The sequence below is a fragment of the Rattus norvegicus genome, chromosome 11 (genome assembly GCF_036323735.1).
Source record: "Rattus norvegicus strain BN/NHsdMcwi chromosome 11, GRCr8, whole genome shotgun sequence".
NCBI classification, from domain to species: domain Eukaryota; kingdom Metazoa; phylum Chordata; class Mammalia; order Rodentia; family Muridae; genus Rattus; species Rattus norvegicus.
The window spans coordinates 65,635,851-65,659,444 of NC_086029.1; the positions used below are offsets into that span (position 1 = coordinate 65,635,851).

The 23,594-nt window shown below is 40.1% G+C and overlaps 1 protein-coding gene across 1 annotated transcript in view; it reads right to left on the reverse strand.

The window, feature by feature from the left end:
- Positions 1-5,935: 5,935 nt before the first annotated feature.
- The window catches only part of Morc1 (MORC family CW-type zinc finger 1), a 205,472-nt gene continuing 187,813 nt past the window's right edge, over positions 5,936-23,594 (reverse strand). Inside the window, exons 21-27 of the mRNA NM_001172090.1 lie at positions 23,500-23,569; positions 20,625-20,691; positions 17,405-17,554; positions 13,220-13,307; positions 11,519-11,572; positions 8,904-9,098; positions 5,936-6,137 (exon numbers count right to left, since the gene is read on the reverse strand). Of these exons, the coding sequence (NP_001165561.1) occupies positions 6,009-6,137; positions 8,904-9,098; positions 11,519-11,572; positions 13,220-13,307; positions 17,405-17,554; positions 20,625-20,691; positions 23,500-23,569 (753 nt within the window). The 3' untranslated portion in view covers positions 5,936-6,008. The remainder of the gene's footprint in view (positions 6,138-8,903; positions 9,099-11,518; positions 11,573-13,219; positions 13,308-17,404; positions 17,555-20,624; positions 20,692-23,499; positions 23,570-23,594) is intronic.

The following is a 23,594-nucleotide window of genomic DNA, read 5'->3' on the forward strand; positions in this document are numbered from 1 at the left end:
GAAATGCACAAAATACTTGAAGGGAACACTTAAATAATGTTATATAGTATACCAAGGTTGGAACACATAGAAAGATCACTCTTGATTTTGTCTGTTCAAGACTTAATTTTAAAAACTGCATTTCTTCTACAATATCATTAAAAACCCCCAAAAATGTGAATAAAATTTGCATGGGTAGTAACTGAAAAAGCTTATTTTAAGTTGACATGAGGTCTGAATAGATAAAAACATATACAATACTGTGTAAAATACAACTATTAATTTGCTTGTCATGGGACTGTGAGTCTGGTATGAGAAAAAAATTCAAAATAAAAATTTAGAAGTTGACTCAGCGTAAAATTCATTTGTAATGCCCTAAATCGTTTATAACTTCATACATGGTATACCATGTTTGTGACTATGTTTACCCATTAAATTTAGATAACAAATATCTTTTTTTTATTAACTTGAGTATTTCTTTTTTTTTATTAACTTGAGTATTTCTTATATACATTTCGAGTGTTATTCCCTTTCCCGGTTTCCAGGCAAACATCCCCCTCCCCTTCCTTATGGGTGTCCCCCTCCCCCCCTCCCCCCATTGCCGCCCACCCCCCAACAGTCTAGTTCACTGGGGGTTCAGTCTTAGCAGGACCCAGGGCTTCCCCTTCCACTGGTGCTCTTACTAGGATATTCATTGCTACCTATGAGGTCAGAGTCCAGGGTCAGTCCATGTATAGTCTTTAGGTAGTGGCTTAGTCCCTGGAAGCTCTGGTTGCTTGGCATTGTTGTACATATGGGGTCTCGAGCCCCTTCAAGCTCTTCCAGTTCTTTCTCTGATTCCTTCAACGGGGGTCCTATTCTCAGTTCAGTGGTTTGCTGCTGGCATTCGCCTCTGTATTTGCTGTATTCTGGCTGTGTCTCTCAGGAGCGATCTACATCCGGCTCCTGTCGGTCTGCACTTCTTTGCTTCATCCATCTTGTCTAATTGGGTGGCTGTATATGTGTGGGCCACATGTGGGGCAGGCTTTGAATGGGTGTTCCTTCAGTCTCTGTTTTAATCTTTGCCTCTCTATTCCCTGCCAAGGGTATTCTTGTTCCCCTTTTAAAGAAGGAGTGAAGCATTCACATTTTGATCATCCGTCTTGAGTTTCATTTGTTCTAGGCATCTAGGGTAATTCAAGCATTTGGGCTAATAGTCACTTATCTATGAATGCATACCATGTATGTCTTTCTGTGATTGGGTTACCTCACTCAGGATGATATTTTCCAGTTCCAACCATTTGCCTACGAATTTCATAAAGTCATTGTTTTTGATAGCTGAGTAATATTCCATTGTGTAGATGTACCACATTTTCTGTATCCATTCCTCTGTTGAAGGGCATCTGGGTTCTTTCCAGTTTCTGGCTATTATAAATAAGGCTGCGATGAACATAGTGGAGCACGTGTCTTTTTTATATGTTGGGGCATCTTTTGGGTATATGCCCAAGAGAGGTATAGCTGGATCCTCAGGCAGTTCAATGTCCAATTTTCTGAGGAACCTCCAGACTGATTTCCAGAATGGTTGTACCAGTCTGCAACCCCACCAACAATGGAGGAGTGTTCCTCTTTCTCCGAATCCTCGCCAGCATTTGCTGTCACCTGAGGTTTTTTTTTTTTTTTTTTTTTATTAACTTGAGTATTTCTTATATACATTTCGAGTGTTATTCCCTTTCCCGGTATCTGGGCAAACATCCCCCTTCCCCCTCTCCCCTCCCCCCTCCCCCCTCCCCTTCCTTATGGGTGTTCCCCTCCCAACCCTCCCCCCATTGCCTCCCTCCCCCCACCAGTCTAGTTCACTGGGGGTTCAGTCTTAGCAGGACCCAGGGCTTCCCCTTCCACTGGTGCTCTTACTAGGATATTCATTGCTACCTATGAGGTCAGAGTCCAGGGTCAGTCCATGTATAGTCTTTAGGTAGTGGCTTAGTCCCTGGAAGCTCTGGTTGCTTGGCATTGTTGTACATATGGGGTCTCGAGCCCCTTCAAGCTCTTCCAGTTCTTTCTCTGATTCCTTCAACGGGGGTTCTATTCTCAGTTCAGTGGTATGCTGCTGGTATTCGCCTCTGTATTTGCTGTATTCTGGCTGTGTCTCTCAGGAGCGATCTACATCCGGCTCCTGTTGGTCTGCACTTCTTTGCTTCATCCATCTTGTCTAATTGGGTGGCTGTATATGTATGGGCCACATGTGGGGCAGGCTCTGAATGGGTGTTCCTTCAGTCTCTGTTTTAATCTTTGCCTCTCTCTTCCCTGCCAAGGGTATTCTTGTTCCCCTTTTAAAGAAGGAGTGAAGCATTCACATTTTGATCATCCGTCTTGAGTTTCATTTGTTCTAGGCATCTAGGGTAATTCAAGCATTTGGGCTAATAGCCACTTATCAGTGAGTGCATACCATGTATGTCTTTCTGTGATTGGGTTAGCTCACTCAGGATGATGTTTTCCAGTTCCAACCATTTGCCTACGAATTTCATAAAGTCATTGTTTTTGATAGCTGAGTAATATTCCATTGTGTAGATGTACCACATTTTCTGTATCCATTCCTCTGTTGAAGGGCATCTGGGTTCTTTCCAGCTTCTGGCTATTATAAATAAGGCTGCGATGAACATAGTGGAGCACGTGTCTTTTTTATATGTTGGGGCATCTTTTGGGTATATGCCCAAGAGAGGTATAGCTGAATCCTCAGGCAGTTCAATGTCCAATTTTCTGAGGAACCTCCAGACTGATTTCCAGAATGGTTGTACCAGTCTGCAACCCCACCAACAATGGAGGAGTGTTCCTCTTTCTCTGCATCCTCGCCAGCATTTGCTGTCACCTGAGTTTTTGATCTTAGCCATTCTCACTGGTGTGAGGTGAAATCTCAGGGTTGTTTTGATTTGCATTTCCCTTATGACTAAAGATGTTGAACATTTCTTAGGTGTTTCTCAGCCATTCGGCATTCCTCAGCTGTGAATTGTTTGTTTAGCTCTGAACCCCATTTTTTAATAGGGTTATTTGTCTCCCTGCGGTCTAACTTCTTGAGTTCTTTGTATATTTTGGATATAAGGCCTCTATCTGTTGTAGGATTGGTAAAGATCTTTTCCCAATCTGTTGGTTGCCGTTTTGTCCTAACCACAGTGTCCTTTGCCTTACAGAAGCTTTGCAGTTTTATGAGATCCCATTTGTCGATTCTTGATCTTAGAGCATAAGCCATTGGTGTTTTGATAACAAATATCTTACCCCCTCCCATCCCATTCCTGCTAGCCCTCTTCTTCCCAAATAATTTTCCTCCTTTCACATCTTTTTAAAAGGTTCATACAGGAAAGAATTTAACATATAATAAAGGTATAATTTCAGTTCAGTGGGGAAATGATTGATTAGTATATAATAATGGAACCAGGGTATAACTATACAATTATACACACAAAGATTTCCAACTTACATCTTATAACGAAAAAATCCTAGATGAATTAAACAAATAAAATAAATTCATAAATATTAAAGGTATAAGAAAATTTTAAAGATTGTGATTGTTAAAAATAACTTTTGCACCATAAATGTAACTACAAAAGGCATTAACAAATGGTTACTAGAGAAAAACATTGGAATCCCATATGGATGCCTCAAGACAAAATAAAACAATTAAAAACTGAAAAAAAGGACTGTTTTTATATATATTATGTGAAAAAAGATAATTTTGTTCATGTGAAAATTGTTCACATAAATCAAAATAGACTTTTCATTGAACAGAAAAATCTACAGAGGTCAAAATTTTAAATTTTGAGTGTCAATAAAACATAAGAAGATGTCTAACTAGTAACTCAGCAGAGGACCTTAATTGTTCAAGAATACACAACTTTGCATTTGATCAGCAAGGCACAGGTTGATAATTCAGGTGAAGCTGTGAGGATATGAGGGTTCACATGTTAAATAGGGATGAGGAATGTATATTAATACATTTTCAGAGGGCTGGTAGATGATACCTGCTAGTTACTTTTGTCACTGCCCTGACAAAAATATTTGACAAAGCTAACTTAGTGAATAAAAGGTTTTGGCTCACAGTTTTGAGGGAAACAGTTCAACATGTTGGAGAAGACCTACCTGGAGAACATAGGACCTAGGTCATATTGCCTCTGCAATCAGGAAGCAGAGATACAGGAGTACTTTTGTTCACTGGCTTCCTCTTTTCTGATTTAGTCTACCTGGAGCCCTACTCTAGGATGGTGGAACATATTCAAAGTGTGTTTTCCTTTCTGGCAGCATCCACTCAGGCTGTGTTTTCTGGGTAGTTTCAAACTTAGTCAAAATGATAATGAAGATTAAGAATTGTAATGGCTATTCCCATTAGTCAAGTTGACTATATCTGGAATGAACTATAATACAGAATTGGAGGGTTCTCCTGTGATCCAGATCTTGAGGCTGGAAGACACAAGTTACTGACCTGGATCTTATCATGGAGATCTGGAGGCGTAGTGGCTATGGAAAGCTTATGCCCAGGTAGGGTAGTACATGCCTTTAATCCCAGGAGACTAAGGTAAGGAGATCTCTGAGCTCAAGGTCAGCCTGGGACAAAACAGTCCCAGATCCAGGTGGTGGTACACACCTTTAATCTGGGCCACACCTTCTGATGGAGACCTACATAAGGACATTGGAGAAGGAAGATTCATTCTTCTTCACTGATTGCATTTACTTGCCAGCACATCTGTTAGAATCTACTTCTACAGAAGATCAGCTGAAAGAACTAGCCTTATGGGAGGGATTGAGCAAATACTAGATTCTTGGACTTCCCTTTCACAGCTGCCCATTTTGGGGGAGTTGAGACTATAGACTGTAAGTCATTATAATAAATTCCCTCAATATAGAGAGACATTCCATAATTTCTGTGACTCTAGAGAACCCAGACTAAAACCAAGAAGTTCTGTTTCTCATATTTGACAGCTACACCTGCCCATGGATGAAATTATCATATAATAATGTATCTCCCAGGATATTGATTCATATACATGAATCTAAAGGGATATTCATCATGACACAAATAAAAAACTTTAATGTTCACTGATAGGAAATAGCTAATTAAGTTGTAGTATTTCTGTAGAATTGAATAACTAGAAACCAGTAGAGAGTAACATTATCTTATTATCAATATTAGCTCATTGTCTCAGTATGATATATAGAAATATTAATAGTTTTAAAAGTATAAGAAAGTAATTTAAAATAAGTTATATATAATATATGTTGTAAAATAATCTGGAAGGTATTTTGAGTGGGAGAATCTTTGGGATACTATTACATTCATGTTTTCAGCTGTTTGGTGATTGGTATGCTTTCCATACATTGAATAGTAATAAACTCATCAGTAAATGATAAAACATACCAATTGTGGAATTTTAGTGAGAAAATTGGCAGGAGCATGCCTCGTGGGAAGGCTTAACAAGTAGGTTAAGACAGATATCAAATGAAGGTTTCTCACTATATACCATCCACATGTTCCAAATGTCATGGGAGGCACATTATATACATCAAAACACAATTCCACAAACAAATTTTTAATGTTTCCTTGTGCTTTCCAATGTCACAGAAATTTCTAATCAAAGAAATCAGTGAGTAAAGTGTAAAACAATATTTTTGCGTGCACAGACGTATAAAAATACAATTCTTAACATGTGTACAACATATGCAGGTCATACCTACAAGGGTTACTCTTTCTACCTAAATAATGAAATTAGCATAAAAAGCATGTCAAAGTCCAATTAAAGCAAAATTTAAGCTTAACTGGCAGGTTCTTTTTCTCTAGAGCTCAGAGGGGAAGTAGAAATCTCTACAAATTGCTTGTGATAGACTGGGGAGAATTAAGAAATAAGGGATTGGAGGTATGCCAAACCAAGACAGAAAAAAAATTAAAAATCAGGCTAAATTTTACAATAGCAATAGAAAGGAAATGCTTTCTAAAAGAATGTTCCTTTTTTTCTTATTAGCAGTTTTAAGAAGAAACACCTTTTCTGACTTTTGAGCTAACCCTCTCAGTGTTCTGCACCTTTCACTTGCCCTGACTCTAGAGACCGTTTATTTAAAGTGGTTGAGAGATGATCTTCTTTAAGCAAATCTTCTAAGTAAGTATCAATCTGCTGGAAGTCTCGCACTGGACCACCCTGGAAGAGAGAAGCCACAGTCACTCCAGGAAGAGCAGCTCAGCTGTTACTCCTGTCACTCTGGAAGCCTCCCGCAGTCATGCAGTCATCGTTGGGATTCATGTAGCAGTAACCCTTCATCACATCTGATTAATGCTCTCAACCTTTGCACATGTTTTCTCTCCTTCGATCTTATTTTATGCTTACAAGTGATTAAGAATTTGAAAAATGTTTTCTTCTTCAGTGGAAATTAGAGTTTTCTTCTTTCAAGAACTGACTGAAGTGGTAGTGTTGACGGAAGCCCAAATACAATTACCACAGGTGAAACAATTTAGCATTAATTATCTTTCTGCTCTTTAATAGTGTGGCTTTTTAATCTCTTACTGGATCACCAAAGTTAAGGGGGATTTCTCCCTCTGTCAGCATGCTAAAATCCCTTTTGATCTGTGTTTGGGGGCAGAGGGTTGGGAGGTAGAGAAGGCAAGGGTCCACAGATTCAAATCCCCCACTCACTCCATATCTCTTCCAGGGTGAATGGAAGAGTGGGAACTGAAACATTAACTCATGTGAAGTATTTTCTGTGTCTCATTTTGTACTTGATATAGAAAGAATTCTTCATAAAGCTGAAGATAGGGACATTAGAGAAAATGAACTCCCACTCCAGCATGTTCACAACTTGGACATGAGAAGGCTAGGATGATTCCATGACAGACTTCAAATTGGCAGTTAAAGAGACTAGGCCTAAAACTGGGCAAGTTCAGGTAAACCCAGGCAAGTTGATTACTAATAGAAAAAAACCCACGCTCCAGCCTTCATGCCCAGGTAATGGAATGTGCCAGCCATCTGGCCTTAAGCAAGGACAATGGGTCAGCAACAGTTTCCAGACTTCCTCAGTAACAGTTTCCAGACCTCTACAGCAAGTTTCTACCCCTACCCCTCCACCCCCAGTAATGTCTCTATAGATGAACCCAACAGATGAACATAGAGGTCACCCACCGTGGAATTGCCTAATGTGCTTTAAATCTAGCCTGCAAGGTCACTTAGGTGTCTCTCTCTATCTTGGTAATGGGAGACCCCAGCATGTTGGACTTCTGCAGAATAAAACACTCTTTGTGTTTACACACTATTTGAGACCCGGTATCATTCATTACTGAATCATGGACCTTTACAGACAGAAACCCAGGCAGCCTAGATTTGTGTTCAACAACTCTGTAGTGATATATGGCAGATTTGCCTGTTTCTTTTCCAGTCCCTTAAAAGATAAAGCCACCCCAGTTCTCAGAATTTTTCCACAAGGTCGGCTCCTGCCTTCTCACAGTGTGCAGAGCTCAGGAAGACTTACCTCATGCCCTAAATCTAAAATACCTCTGGCTCCTTCAACTCAGTTTTGACTCTGGTTTCTCCATATATTTCTAGAATCCACAGAAAACCTTTACAACCTTGGCTACTATATCTAAGTTTTTGACATAGCTAAGCTTCCTATGTGCTATCTAGAGGTTGGGACATTTATAGGTCTGGAGGGATATGGGAAAGGGCCATGATATACTTGAAAGAAAATGTCTTTATAAAACTCATCACTGTACAAAGTGAAAGTATACCAATAAATGAAGATGGACCAGTACCCATTACGTCAACCCATCATGGAAGCATACAAGCAAAACCGACAATAACTCACATTTATGATGCTCCCCTGGTTTTTGTATTGCTTTACCTCCTCCCACTGAGATTAAGAACATTTTATTTTTATTTGTAAAAAAAGATAAAATTGCATTGAAATATTTCACTTTCTAAAAAAGTTGGAAATTACTGCCTACTGGACACATGGTATTGAGAGGCTGATTGATTGAATCTAGGGACACCTATGGAAGATTATCTTGAATGTGTTCAATGAGGTAGACAGACCTTCTCACTGTGGGTATGACAATGTAAGAGGAAAAAGGGACCTTAGCAGTAGTATGTATTCATTGCTTTCTGCTCTTGACTGCTTGTGCAATGTGAGTAGCTCCAAGCTACTGCGCTGTCACTTTCATGATATACCACATCCTTCAACTGTTAACCAAAATACACTATTCTTATGTGAGCTCATTTTATCCAAGGACTTTGTCACAGAAAAGACAACCATCAACTAATGGCCGAAGCCAAGATTCTAGTGTTTACTTAGAGAAAGAAGTACAGAAAATTTTAAATGTTCTAATGTGTGCCTTGAAAGTTACTTTACTTCTAATTGTGTATGGTTAGCCAGCCCAGACTGCTCCTGGTCTCAGTGACTGCAGCAGCCCCTCCCCTCACCAGCACTCTACTGAGAGTATTGTTTGTAACTAGCTAACAGACTTCCAGGTCCCTAGACTTCTTGACTGGAGATGTGAGTTTTTATCAAAGGGTAGCCACACATCCCATCCTAAACCCCCTTCCTTGCTGGGCTGAAGAAGACTTCCATTGTGACACACCATCCTCCTTTCTCAGAGGCATAGAAGATTCCAACTAGGCCACAAGTGCCTGATTCCTCTCTTCACAGAAGTCATCATTTGCCTCTCTATAGTTGTGTTAGGGCCTGAATTCTCTTCAGAGCCCTGTTATTCTGTCCTCTGCCTGTCTGTCCCCAACAATCTATCACACTATCCCTCGAGCCCTGATCTGAGATTGAAAGATTTTAGTGTCATTATTAGCATCAAGGCTGGGGTTAGGCAGCTTACCCAAGGTGAGTAAGCAAATCACTCTGTTAGGAGGGAAATCTAGCCACAGGCTCTTTCCACAGAGTTTGGTTCAGCTCCTTCTCCTGCTACTCACCAGCTGAAGTTTCTGCAGCAGCAAGGCAAGCTTTGCACAGAGGTCACTGAGTTTCTCCTCAGTCCTCTTCCTTTTCAGTTCACACTGTTCCAGTAAAACTTCATTGAGTGTCACCCGTCTGTTTGCCTCATAGATAATAGACTGCATTTTTCTCTTGAGTCTTTTCTCATATTGAGCCATGTAGATATTCTGGATCTGAGACGGTTTTTAAAGAACACAAATACATTTTCAAATACATTATTATTTTCCACAAATATACCACAAATCAATTTCATATTCCAACTCTGTACACACCGGCTAAGACTTGACGCTGATGCTTGAACCTACTTTCTGATGCAGAGGAAGGATAGAGAGAGAACATTAAGAAATAATAATCATAGAAGGCACAGAGAGGCACAGAGAGGGAAATTTAATGACCTTGGCTTTGGAATCAAGAAGGAACCTTGTGAAGGTTGAGTTTGTTTTCCCCCTTAGTGGTATAAACTCATCTCAAACAGCAGTGCCCCACAGCCACTGGCAGAAGGCCAGTTGCAGGGGACATTTTGTTGATGACTCATTGCTGTAACTCAAATCTGTAATAGTCAGAGCACAGAGGCTGCAGAAAAAGGAATTCTGTTCTCATGATCTCTCTCTCTCTCTCTCTCTCTCTCTCTCTCTCTCTCTCTCTCTCTCTCTTCTTTCCCTTTAAATCATGATGTAAAGAGTATTGAAAGGCCCCTAAAGTCCCTCAAGGATTTATGGTCTGGGTTGTTTTCCAAGATGGTATGCTGCTTCCATGGGCTCCTCTTCCACTTTACAATGGTATGACTTACTTGTATCAACATTTTAAGAGGACCAGGGAGAATTCTGAGAAAACAGATACAGGGCAAACCCCACTGTGATAAACACTTAAATGTTTCTACCTTAAGATTTCTGTGTTGAAGTACTGGCTGGGTGGTAGGGCACGCGCATGTGCGTGTGCATGTGTGCACGATTGCACACACACACACACACACACACACACACACACACACACACGCATGCACACACATGTTTCAGGACCTTCAGTCACATCAATTAATGTGTGCAGAGTTCCTCTGCACCATCTACAACATCTGTCAGACATGCTGCTTTCATGAGTTTCTCGGTCTATAAAACCAAACATGCAAATCCTTACCTGCCCACAGCTCTGTGTCATAAACATTTTACTAACAACTCCTAAGTCAAGCCACTGCACTTCATTCTTAGTGAAACAAAGATATATAAGGCTGACTTTGCCCTCAGAAACATCTTAGGTGGCAGCATGAGGTAGTGCAATTATTCAAGAATTCTATCTGCTGTGAGGAAGAACTCTGTGCTACCAGCTGGGCCCTGCATTGCAGTGGAGAGGGTGTGAGTCAATTGAATTCAATAGCATTATGTTTCACCATCGTAGGGAAATGGAACCAGCCTAGGCATCCATTAACAGATGAGTGGTTAATAAAAACATATGCCCATAATTCATATGGCTGGGAAGAAGTGAAACTATGAAAATTTTGGGAAAGTGGGTGAGCACTAGTCAGCACTACACTGAGATGACGTGGGTTCAGAATGACAAACACAACATGTTCTCTCTCATATTCTGTGTATCCGGGTGGGAGTAAATATGGGTAAACATGAGAAACTGTAAAGAGGCTGTGGAATAGAACAAAAACAGAGGGTGGGGTAGAGGAAGCAGAGAAGACAGTGGAATGAAGAAGCAGTGAAGAACACTGGGTAAAAAGGTATATTGCAGGGTACATGTGCAGGGTATATTACAGGGTACATGTACAGGGTATATTACAGGGTATGTGTACAGAGTATATGTGCAGGGTCTGTGTACAGGGTATATGTGCAGGGTCTGTGTACAGAGTATATTTGCATGGAAATGAGGTGGAGCAGAGCATGAGGGAATCAAACAAAATTAAGTATGTATGAGAACTCCATATGAAAGTTCATACACTAAAAGCTACTTTAATCAACCAATATGTTAAAGCCTCAACCTATAGCACAGAGACTCACAGCTTATGTTGGTAACTTTCCTTCTGACTACCTGTGTTTTCCACAAACTCAACAGAGAATAGTCTCGGAGAAAGCGCCACATTGGTCAGAAGAGCCTTGTTTGTGTGTGTGTGTGTGTGTGTGTGTGTGTGTGTGTGTGTGTGTGCGTGTGTGTGTGTAGCATGCTAATAAGGAGATAGACTAAGAGGTTTGTGATTGTTATGTAAACAAATCATAGATTTTTTTTCAGAAGCTTAAACTGTCTGGGAGCTTGTTTATTTTTCTGTGATTCCTCAACAATTTCTGTTTTATTCAAGTCTTTCAAGGATTTGGAGAATATATTTCTTAAAATCTGAGAATTTCTATTTCTTGTTCAAACCAAAGTCCTACTCCAGTGCCACATAAGCACTGGTTGTGAGAACATTTGCCTTTTCAAATTTAAAAAGATGTTGCTTGAAGACATCCGATATGCTACACATTAATCGAAGTCTTGATAAAGACAGAAAATTTTGATTTCCTTCCAAACCTAACATTTCAAACCACATATTATTTCCTCTTTGGAGCATAGGGTCATTTAGATTTCAGGATATAAATGGCTTCGTGGAAAGGAAGCTTACCTGTTTGAAACACGTTTTTAGCTTTTCATTTATACTCTCTGGGCATCGCTCCAGCTGTTTTCATAAGCAATAACAGAAAAGGACATTAACTTTACAGAGTGATCTGTCTAGAATATAGTTAGAACACTGGTGTTTCTAGTATGAAAAAGCATCCAAGCTTAGAATCCACCAACACTGCTACTAGGCATCTTTTAAGCCTAATTAAGTTAATTAACTGAACTAACTTACCTGAATTTATTATTTTCTCTAAAAAAACTAAGGTACCATATATATTAGTCTTATTTAGCAATCTGCAGATAGAAAAAATCAAGGTGAAGGAAAATCAAATGACAAATATTCAAAAGGCAGAGTGAAGATGGTGTACTTTGGATACAAAAAGACTAGGAATCACCAGAATATTGAACAGGATAAAGTTGAGAGATTAGTTGATAGCACCCATAAATGGCTCTTAGCAGAGAAAGCAACATGGTCCAGGAAGAACACTCAGAGATGGTAATGTCCAGAATTCAAACAGAAAATCAGTACTGTAGATGGGGTGGGGTGGAGAAAACAAGGAAGTGAGTCATAAGGTCATGGAGGCTATGCAAACAAAGCACTTAGGGGAAAAAGTGGAAAGCTGTGTTGAATGCCTCTGGAAGTCAGGTAAGAAAACAACTACTGCACTTGGCCCAGAGATCACTGGTGACCCATGCAGGAAGGATTTCACAGCTAAGTAATGCAGTAAAAACCATCAAGAGAGGCTGAGGTGAAAGAAGATGAAGAGTGAAATCCTGGGCATATGGCACCTCTGTCCTATTAGTAACCTGCGTTCTTTTCACTCAGAGCCTTTCCATGTGCACCTGTCAATCTTACAATCAATGCTCACCATGGCGGTAGAGAAGGGACTCTCAGACTCTTACCTGGGGTGTCTCTTCCCTGCACTGGCCTGGAATATGCACTCATCACTTACAACCACCTTCACCTGCAGGGTGCTAAACCCAATTAGCACCTTTCCACTAGATTGGAACTAAGGCCTTGTGTGAGAATCACCTTCTGCACCTGAAGTAGCTGGCCAAAGTTGTCCTTCCCATCTTTCATTGCACTGTTGCTGAGAGAAGCTTTGGTGAATGTATTGTCTTCATTATTTCCCAAGATGTTTATAAAGAGTAGGATCATGAACACCTCAGAGGGCTGAGCTATGCAATCATTAGCTCAGCATCTCAAGAATGGAGGATGAAATCAGAAAGTCTTTGTTTGGTAGGAGAGAGTTGTGGTGGTTTGAATGAGAATGGCCTCCACGGGCTCAGGTTTGAATGCTTGGGTCCTCAGTTGGTGGAACTGTTTGGGAAGGACTAAGAGGCACATCCTTGTGGGTAGAGGTGTGTCACTGGGGGTGGACTCTGAGGTCTCCAAAATCTCACGCCATTCCCTGTTAGCTCTCTGTGCCTTGTGCTTGTGGATTCGAATATGAGTTCTTAGTGACTGCTCTAACACCACACTTGCTTTCCTGCTGTCATGCTTTCTACCATGACAGTCATGGACTCGCCCTCTGAACTGTCTCGGTCTCTGAAATCTTCTCTACCTTACTTTGCCTATGATGACAATGACTTCTCATGCACTGGTATGAAATTTCTATCTCCAGTCACTGGAAACCTTTCTATATATTCTCCTCTGTGTTCAAGCTGTTCTGTCAGTCACCCGGTTCCAAAAAAGCCAGCTTACCTCAGGATTTGTTATGAGTTCTTCCACAGATGTGCACTCAAATTCAGATGATAGTTGAAACTCAGGAACAAAATACAGAAGAATCTCCCTAAGAAGACAATCATAACAAACACAGTGTACCCAGACAAGAGAGACAGCCCTCACCCTTTAGAACAGGGTTTGTCTCTTGCATGTTTAACTTCCTGGCAGAGATGGATGTTAGTTCCTATTAAATATTTTGTTTTCACCACTGACATCAAAGTGCTATGCAGGAAACAGAGGCTGGGGTTAGGGACTTGAGTGAGGTTATGAAAGGGCAATAGGAGAAAGCCTCTCAGATATGGAGGTGTTCTGCATCTTGACCATGTCAACATTAATACCTTGATTGTGGTTTTGTTCTGCAGTTATTCAAGATACTTACATTAAGCTAAACTGAGAAAAGGACACACTTTTTATTATTTACTTGAGCCATTCATTTTTTATTTATTTTAAAGTTAAAAGTCCATTAAAACAATAAAGTGAAAGGAAAACCAAAGGAGAAAAAGAGGATAGGAAGGAAGAAACAACAAAAAGAAAGAGAGAGGAGGAAAAGGAGGAAGAGGAAGAAGATGAATAATAAGAAAAAGAAGAAGGAGAAGGAGGAGAAGGAGGAAAAGAAAGAAGGAGGAGAAAGAGGAGAAGGAGGAGAAGAAGGAGGAGGAGAAGAAGGAGGAGGAGAGGAGAAGAAGAAGAAGAAGAGGAGGAGGAAGAAGAAGGAGAAGGAGGAGAAGGAGAAATAGGAGAAGGAGGAGGAGGAGAAGGAGGAGGAGAAGGAGAAGGTGGAGAGAGGGGAGATGGGAGGCTCGTTAGATAGTCTAATGGGTAAAAGAGAAGTAAAAGGGCTGGTGTTTGGATTTACTGCATCCATATAACTGTTGAGTGAGTATAGTAAGCACCATAATCCCATTGCTCCAGAGGCTATCTGTACACACACACCACACACACACACACACACACACACACACACACACACACACACATACATACATGCCACATACATATGACAAACAGACAAAAACACACAAAAGAATACATAACTACAAATACATCCTTGCTGGGGGGATGGGTGACAGAGACAAAGTCAGAGGCAGAAACAGAAAAGAAATATTTAAAAAGATTAAAAGATTCGCAATACTAGAAATCTGCATTCTAGGAAACGTCTGCACCTGTGTGAGTATTCTTTTCTATAGACAATTCAGTGTTGAAAGCTTCCTGGAGAAAAACAACTACTAACTCTATTCACTTCTCCCCAAGAATAAAGATGTTTAACTACCCAAAGCAATTTCCTTCATTAGAGTCTGCGGGGCTATTCTTAAAATTTACAGAAGGGCCCAAGGTAGAAACACAACCTTTAATCCTAACACTTGGGAAACTGAGGCAGGAAGACTGACTTCAAGAGCATCATGTCTCAAAGAAGAACAAAACAGAAATCACATATGGATTTTAGTTTTCCCAGACCATGATGTTGCCTGGTCTGAAGATCTTTTATTTTGTCAGAATGTATAATATTTTTCTGGGATAAATTATATTCATGATACATATTTTATTTCTAGGAAAACAGAATCTAGAAATGTATGGCCAGCATATCTTAAGAGAGAGAGAGAGAGAGAGAGAGAGAGAGAGAGAGAGAGAGAGAGAGAGTGTGTGTGTGTGTGTGTGTGTGTGTGTGTGTGTGTTCTGATGCCTTTTGTGCCTTTCTAAAGCAAGTTGTGGCTAAATGCCTCCTCCTTTGGGAATTCTGTTCCCCAGACTGACTAGACAGAAAGATAAGTGATACAACAATATGCAGTCTCTAAACACACACACCCGAACCTCATTTTTTTGCAAAATTAATTCACTGCCCCCGCAGAGTCAAACACAAAAAAAGGAAAAAAATAACAAAAGCTCATACCTGTAAGTTCTGATTATAACTATTTAACAAGCCTTAAAACCCCCCTCAGTTACAGGCATGGGTCCCTTTCTCCTATGGTATTCTTTAAGGATTTTTCTTTTGTTCCAGGGTTTATCTTATCTAACCTTTCTCAGCCAATCCAACTTCAGGTTTCCTTTACCAGACACAGCCAGTTTCTAATCCATTGGGGACCCCTAATGGATTTGTGCCTGCAAACATGCCAAAAAACACCCTAGGATTCAGTGCTTTATATGATGATTCTGGGCACTGATGGGTCTGTGTTCGCTAGGGAGAGGGTTTCTGGGAAGGTTTACTTCGCCATTGGTGGCCAACAGTAGAAGTGGATGCAGTTTAACGTTAGTAAACTCAATTGCATTGCCCCCTTTTGAGCACATGGAACTCTAAGTTAAAGTTAGTAGTACCAGTGTGGCACTGACATGAAAAGACTAGCCAAGTGAAAAATAGAGAAGATGGCGAATCTGAAAAGAATGTTTATGCAAGCAGAAAAAAAAGTTAAATAACAATACATTCAACTTCTGCTACAACACACTCAGGCAGATCTTTCCTAGTCTCGCTGTAGAGCGCCAAGAAAGATATTCACCTCTTTGTGGTTTTAATTCATAATAGCTCTTGGATGGATATCCAAAACATTATAAAGGCACAAAATAATAACTATCGCTATCAAGAAACTCTGGTTTGTTTTCAGCAATGTCCCAAATCACATATTATATAATCATATCCACATATTTTAAATGATCTTCACATATTTATTCAGATATATACAGGTATATATACATACATACATATGTTTACATATATATACTTATATTTATATACATATGAATGTAATTGATTGCATATTATCAAGTTTTAGTAACAGTTGATATGCCCTGAACTTAATATCAGTAAATAAACCTGATTAAATCCACAGCCAGTTAACTACAAAGCAAAGGGTAAGAAATAAATGGTCCTCTGGAAAATGCTGACAAAGGATAAAACACTGTAGGGAGAACTCATTCTTCAGACATTCCACTGGCAGGCTTAACAATATGATACAGACACCCATTCATCCATCCATCCATCCAAAGTCACTTGACTAGTGACCTTTACAGTTTTATAACATCTGTACCCAGTTGGGTGTGCCCTATTCCTGTCTCCTTTCTAGATGACTGTAGGACTGCCAACTCAGGCACAATGGGTGCTTAACATAGCAAATGAGGAACTTAGCGCTAGTGGTTTACCATTCCATCAATCTTGTCCCATTACATAAAACCAAATGCCCTTAATCTGGAGCAGGATTGCGGTTAGACATGACTCCTGAAGGACAACCTCCACATCCAAGTCAATGTGGCCCTCCCGCCCCTAATGCTGCCACAGGTACTCTATGTCTACAGTGGCTCTCCACCTCCTTTCACACACAGGATAGCACCTGGGTGTTAGCAGAGGCCATGACTGGCTTTTCTTCCTTTCCTCCTGTCCTTCTACTGTCTACTCTTTGAGAACTCCCATCTTCAAGAGAATTCATCCAGTTGCTAAGAAAATCAAGGCCTTAGGGGACTGTTACTCCAGGGAGGGTGGGTTTTGTGCTCTTCCTGGTTCAAAGCCCCCTCACCTAACTCAACAAGTCCTTGAACCCAACAAAATCAATGGTGCTCACTAAGTGAACTGGACTCTTGCTCCTACCGTGCCCTCCCTATGACAGCTTTCTGAGAGTACACTTCTCAACGGCCTTCCATTGACAGTATGGACAGAAAAACCAACTCCTGTATCTGCCCCATTTAGAAAATCCCAGAATCATCACTTCTTCCCAGTTTCTCCTCTAAGAGCTGAGATTATGACATCTAAAGTCTTTGAGTAAATGACCAGAGTGAAACTCAGTTTTCTTCTGTAAGTTCCATATCTAAAACCACAAAAATACTTTTTAAAAACCATGAGAATGTCATGCATGTCTTTGTGAGTAGAAAAAAAGTATGAAATTCAATAAAAACCTTCTTTATTACATTCAAGGAAAAAAGTAGTCTGTGTGTGTATATCCATCATACTGCTGGGCCACATAACAAGAGGCAGTTAGTGACCACAAGTATCTTTCAAGGGACTATTAACTTGTGGTGTATCTAACTGAATATGGTTATGGAAATAGGTCATAAAAATCATTCCACTGAAAGTATTCAAAAATATCCCCAATTGGCAGGAAACCAATATAAAACAAAATAGGGTTGTCACTATTACTTCAAACATTCAATGCAGCACATGGGAAAATTAGAAATTATTTTTACCTTAATTTAGACAGCAGTTTTCTTGCTGTTTCCTCCACAGACGTGCTTCGAGAAGGCATCAATGAAGAGAGCAGCTGACAATCACTATTCACAGAGCTGACTTTGTGTCCAGAATGTGGACTTAAATCTTCCATTTGTACTCCGGTCAAGCTGGCATTTATGACGTCAAGAACGTTAGATTCCATCCATTTCAGAACATTCCCATGAGTTGTTTAATACACAGCGAAAGGAAGGACAGGCACCAATGTAATACTCAGTGTTTCCATGTGTGTGATTATGTAAGACTCTTATAGTAATAATAATTTATTTTCATGCATGCTTCAAGCTTATAGGATAGCATTAATTAAACAAAATTTATGATAATTCAGTAATTATTTAGGATTGCTTGAGATAGTATCTTATCTAGACCAGATTGGTCTTAAACTCACTATATAGATGATGGTCTTGAACTCCTGATCTTTCTGCCCACTTCTCAAGTGCTGGGATTCTAGGTGTCTGCTATCACACCTAGTCAGCAATACAGAGTCATATACCGCTCACTTCTCTACAGGACTTAAGTTCCAGGTTATACTTGCAAAGATGCACAACAACAAACTGTGGAAGGGCCAAAGGTGGAAGGAGAAATTCCTAGTGAAGATCTGAGGGAAGAATGTCCCAGGGGAAGAGTTAATGACCTGGGGTATCAGTCATGTGGGGGTGCATGAAAGAGTGAAGCATGAGACAAGACCAAAGCTTTAGGCATGGTGGGAACCACACAACAGAACAAGACACCAAAGTTGGTGGAATGGGGCAGATGGCAGAGAGCAGATGGGTAGAGAGGGCAGATGAGGCAGTTTTATTTTCAAGTAGCAAGATTTTTTTAAAATTCTTTCACACTGATACCTATAAACCTCTGCTTCAAAGAGTTTTGTCTGATTATATGCGAAAGGCCTTTAAGAATGGGGTAATAATTTATATAACAAGGGAGGCGCCTTGACTACTGTCAAGTGTTTTTTAGCATTAAGCAGACTGTTAAGATGATGAATATTATATAAACTAATGCTTAGTCATCTGTTAAAGAGTATATACACAATGTCCAAATGATCATTAATAGTAATCTCCTTTATATTGACATTTTAAGATTTTTAAAAAGCATTTCAAAGTTGCTAGAAATTGTCTCTGATGTTGACAGTAAGGGTAAAATATTTTAGGTCAGGTCCCAGGACAGCATTTCTTCTGTCAAATGTTCACCGGGCTGGAGACAGTTCTCAGTTGTACAATGCCTGACTAGCATCCATAAGCACTAGGAGAAACAACTAATAATGGGGCATACCTCACATTAGTATACTGAGGATTAAATGAAATGTATAACTAGTTCAGTTCAGTACTGAGTATTAAGTGCTCAGCAAACAGTATCTAATAACTAGTTATTATAACCACCTTTATCATAGGAACCATCACTTCAGGATTTAATCAATTTCTTCCATTGATTGTTTTAGTTTGACTATAGTTCTAACATTCATTTTATACTAAGTCAACAGGGCTTTCTGTTTCTTTGGTTGCTTGGGATTTTTTATTTTTGTTTTTTTTCATTTGTTTGTTTGTGTTTATTGTGTTTCCTTCCTTCCTTCCTTCCTTCCTTCCTTCCTTCCTTCCTTCCTACCTTCCTTCCTACCTTCCTTCCTGAGACAAAGTTTCTTTGTGTAGCCCTGGTTACCCTGAAATTGGATCTGTAGACCAGGCTGTCCTCCAATTCAAGAGATCTGCTTGCCTGTGCCTCCCAAAGGCTGGGATTAAAGGCATGCACCACCACCACCGAGTCTGGGTCAACTGTGTTAAAATGAACTTCAAGAACTAAACTCATACACTCACATAATACACACACACACACACACACACACACACACACACACACACACACACACAGAGAGAGAGAGACAGAGAGAGAGAGAGAGAGAGAGAGAGAGAGAGAGAGAGAGAGAGATTTAACTTAACATTTTAACAAATGATTCCATATTAAAGTCTTATTCATGACAAGGCCTGGGAACAGAACTGGTAGAAAACTACATCATTTATTCAAATAAACATCAAGTGCCCACTATGGCTAGGCATCTGTCTAGCTACTTAGAGACACGGGTATGAAAAGGCAGATTGTATTCTCACGGAGTTAGGTTTATTTCTCATGGAAAGGGCAGGAAACAGCCAAGCAGGGTAGAATGGAGCTGGTGAAGTATTTAGCGAATACCCCTGGAAGCTGAAGGAATTGCCATGTACCTTGGCACTGAAGCAGGGGCTCTGTGGATATCCACATCTGCCTAGGACAGTCGGAGGCCCCAAGGAAGAGAACGTTGACTTGAGACCCAACTATAATGCAAGGGGTACACACTCTGGCAGAGGACAGCCACGTATCTAAGTACAGACAGGGAAGGATGACTACATCATAAATAATTTAGAACTCCTGGGAAACGAAGTAGAGGCTAAAAGGAGGTATACAGTAAGGGTGATGTGTGCCATAGGGAAATTTAAATGTCCCCGTCAAAGTGACAGGGCTATGGCAGGCTTTTGAGTAGCCAGGCAGAATTGGACAAGTATGCTAAAGTGATGTCAGAAAAACAGCTCTGCTGTCTCCTTTGCCTTTAATTCAATGCACTGCAGGGGATAGATGGGTGAATGTAGAATCAGCAAGATATGGGGGCGAGTACAGGAGAAGAGCCTGCTTTCTCAAGAACAGCCTTTTAATCCCACTATGTATATCTACAATATCTAGCTGGTTTTCAGAATGGCAGAGTTCTCATGCTAAGGAAATTCCAGAATGAAAGGATTATAATAATTACCAGTATGTTTGACAATAAGTTAATGAGCTACACAGAAAAACACTAGTTCTATGACTTCTCACTTTCCCCTTGTGTGTGTGTGTGTGTGTGTGTGTGTGTGTGTGTGTGTGTGTGTGTGTGACTCCCACTTCTTTGGACACAATCCAGTAATTTGAGATGGTTAGCTATTGTGAACAGGAAGTGAAGCTTGCTCCCTTTCACTATTCCCAAATCCTCACAAAAGAAAAGAAAATGTCTGTGGAAAAGGAGAATTTCTATCCTTTCGGATCTGTGTTGTAAGACTGGGTGTCATTCTTAATTGCCTTTGTTGCTATTATTTTCTGTCTTTTTCTACTTACACATTGATAATTACTTTTGAGCAGTGTAATTACACTCATTTGTAATCTGTATAATTATAGTATACACACCTTTTCCAGTTAAGTGCTGAAGAATTTCTTTTCACTATTGGAGCATCATCACACAGCTCTTGTTTGTCTTCACAAAAAAAAAAAAAAAAAAAAAAACAGACAAAATATCAGGCTTATGATCATACCATAAATTATACCAATAAAAGAAAGAAAATGCTGGCTCATTAACTAACTGTGTAAAATTTGGATATGTATTAAACATCCACTTGTAAATTATGCCAATTTCAAGGCAATTTATAACACATTCTTAAGGTAATTTATAATACTTTTAATGAAGTATATATAAGTGTAATAATAATCTAAGAACTTCTACAACCTCTTTTCTGTAATTTTTACTATGCTGGTTGCAAGTATGTGGAAAGCTGATACAGCCTGCTCAAATCACCTCTCACTCCACCTTTCCCTAAGATAACCCACCTGTCCTTCCTTTCCCATGCCCCTCTCTCCTTGTGATTCAGGTTCAAAGAGTTCTGATGAGTCTGGATGAAAACTGAGTCTCCAGTAGAGACTGAACTTTAAACCTGCAGTTTCTAAAAGATCTGTTGATTCAAGAGAACTTAGAAGTATAGTTTGAGAGAGGGTGGCCATTTTAGTCTACAATTTGTGTGGGGAATTGCATTGTGACTCATGAAGTGGTTGAGCGTGTTGCTTCCATCCCGCTCAGTAATTCTTCGTTATAACTGTCCTGGTACTTTTGTTTCATAGAATTAACCACTAACATTGTTTATTGCTACTGAAGGCCACCATAGAATGAGAGAGCAACAGGGGAAGGTTTAGATGATGGGTAAATGATGAGAAACTGCCAACTACCCTTAAGGAAAACATAAAAGAAACTAATTGATGGACAGGCTCTCCAAGCGCATGGTTGGCACCACTGGCTTTGCCTGATGACTTGTATTCAAAGTCAAGCAATTTAACAGCACTCAACTAGTCCATAATTACAATCATTGGAAATATTTCAAAATTCATTCTGGCCAAACCTAGAATGAATATTTGAAGTTAAATATGAATTTTAAGATCAAAATTTTATTACTAATTTTTGTATCACCAATAGGAACTACATTTGATGACAAAGTAGAGGTTGGAAATGTCTGTAAAAAACCAGCACTAAAATTCATATGTTGGCGTTAAAATTAAGAGACCATTACCTCCCCCCAGATTCCTTATTATAGAATTAAAAATTATTCTAATTAAGATAAAAAGGAAAAATGTGATGTCTTAGGCCTCACTGATGAAGGTGAAGTTGTGAGTAAATAGCTGATAAGGTTATAGAAGCAGCAGAGGATGCCAGGAAGAAGTTGTTGCTGAGGAAAATGACAACAAATTGATGGTGTGGATGGAAGAGAAAACGAGAAAAAAAAAGTGCTAGGAATGACAAAGTCAAGCATGTTGGTTGAGGGTCACCAAGGAAGGAGACTAAGAAAGACTTTGAAACTTAGTTTACAATAAGGACAATTGCTGGTCATGGTAATGTACATCTTTAATCTCAGCACTCAGGAGGTAGAGGCAAATAGGGCTCTGTATCTGAGGCTAGCCTCTTCTCACAGCTTATTCCAGGCCAGCCAGGCCTACATAGTGAGACCCTGTCTCAAAACAAAAACAAAACAACCAAAGTTGAAGACACTGACAGTGACAGTGAAAGTACTGTGTGTGTTGCCTGGAGCCAGTGACAGAGTATTAAAGAGAACGGAAGGCTCAATGGAAGCCTTAGAATGGGGCCTAAATACTGTACCAACGGAGAATGGCCACTAAGAAGGATAAAGGTTTACCCAGGGAAAACTGTCCAGGAGATTTTTTCTGGCTTGAACATTGTTAGATGACAACTCTTTTTGCTTAAGTTCAAATCTTGCCTGAAATGCATTACATCACATGATTATGAACTAAATAATGAATAGATTTGCTGAGACTTTCTTGGGGGTCTCAGAGAAATCATGAAAGCAGGAAGGAGATTGAAGCCTTGGGAAAACTCTATAATTTTAAAAAAGATTATGAACATTGTTATTTTCCACTGACGACATGAGTAGAGCCAGAGTAAAGTACATAAAAGGCAGGTTTATGGGGAAGCAGCTCTCTGGTGAGACGGGATCAGTGAAGTTACCATGGGGAGGACAGACTGGGGAGGAGGGGGGAGAGAAAGAGGGGGGGAGAGAGAGAGAGAGGGAGGAAGGGAGGGAGGGAGAGAGAGAGAGAGAGAGAGAGAGAGAGAGCATGTACAGAGATAGAGAGAGATTTAGGAACACAGAAAGACACAGATAAACGGGGTGGGGTGGGGTGGGGGTGGGGTGGGATGGGGATACCCAGTGTCTCTGCTGGAGTTCAGGGCAGAGGATAGCTGTGCCAGCTATACCGTGTAACATGTAGGTTCTGAGGGATGCTGGGAGACCTTGAAGGCCAGGTCACTTTGATATGTAAAATATGTACCTCAGCCTTCTGCTCCAGGTCTCAATCCCAACAAAAACTATTTTCCAAAGAGAATTCGATGTGGCCTGGCTCAAGCCTGTGGGAGTTAAAGACAGTGTGGCAGTGTGGAGGACACTGTTCCCAGCCAGGAGGCCTCTCTCTGTGCTGTCAAAGTATATTCACCTTTTATCCTTTCTCCTTCCTCTAGAACAGTGGATCTGAACCTTCCTAATGTTGAGTTCCTCATGTGGTGACCCCAACCATAAAATTATTTCATTGTTGCTTCCTAACTGTAATTTGTGAGTTATGAATCATAATGTATCTGATATGTAAGATACGATATGCAACCCCAAAGGGGTCTTGACTCATAGGTTGAGAACTGCTGCTCTAGAAGAAGCTTATTCAAGTCCAAATTGCTGTCCCAGGCAGTCAAAGACTGAAAACAGCATCAAACTAGAGCCCTCTACTCTTTTACCTGTCTTTGCCAGGGCTACTTCCTCTTTTTCTTGTTTCGGTGAGACCTTGGTGCTGCTTTTATCCCAAACCTGAAAAACAAGTTCCACATTTAAA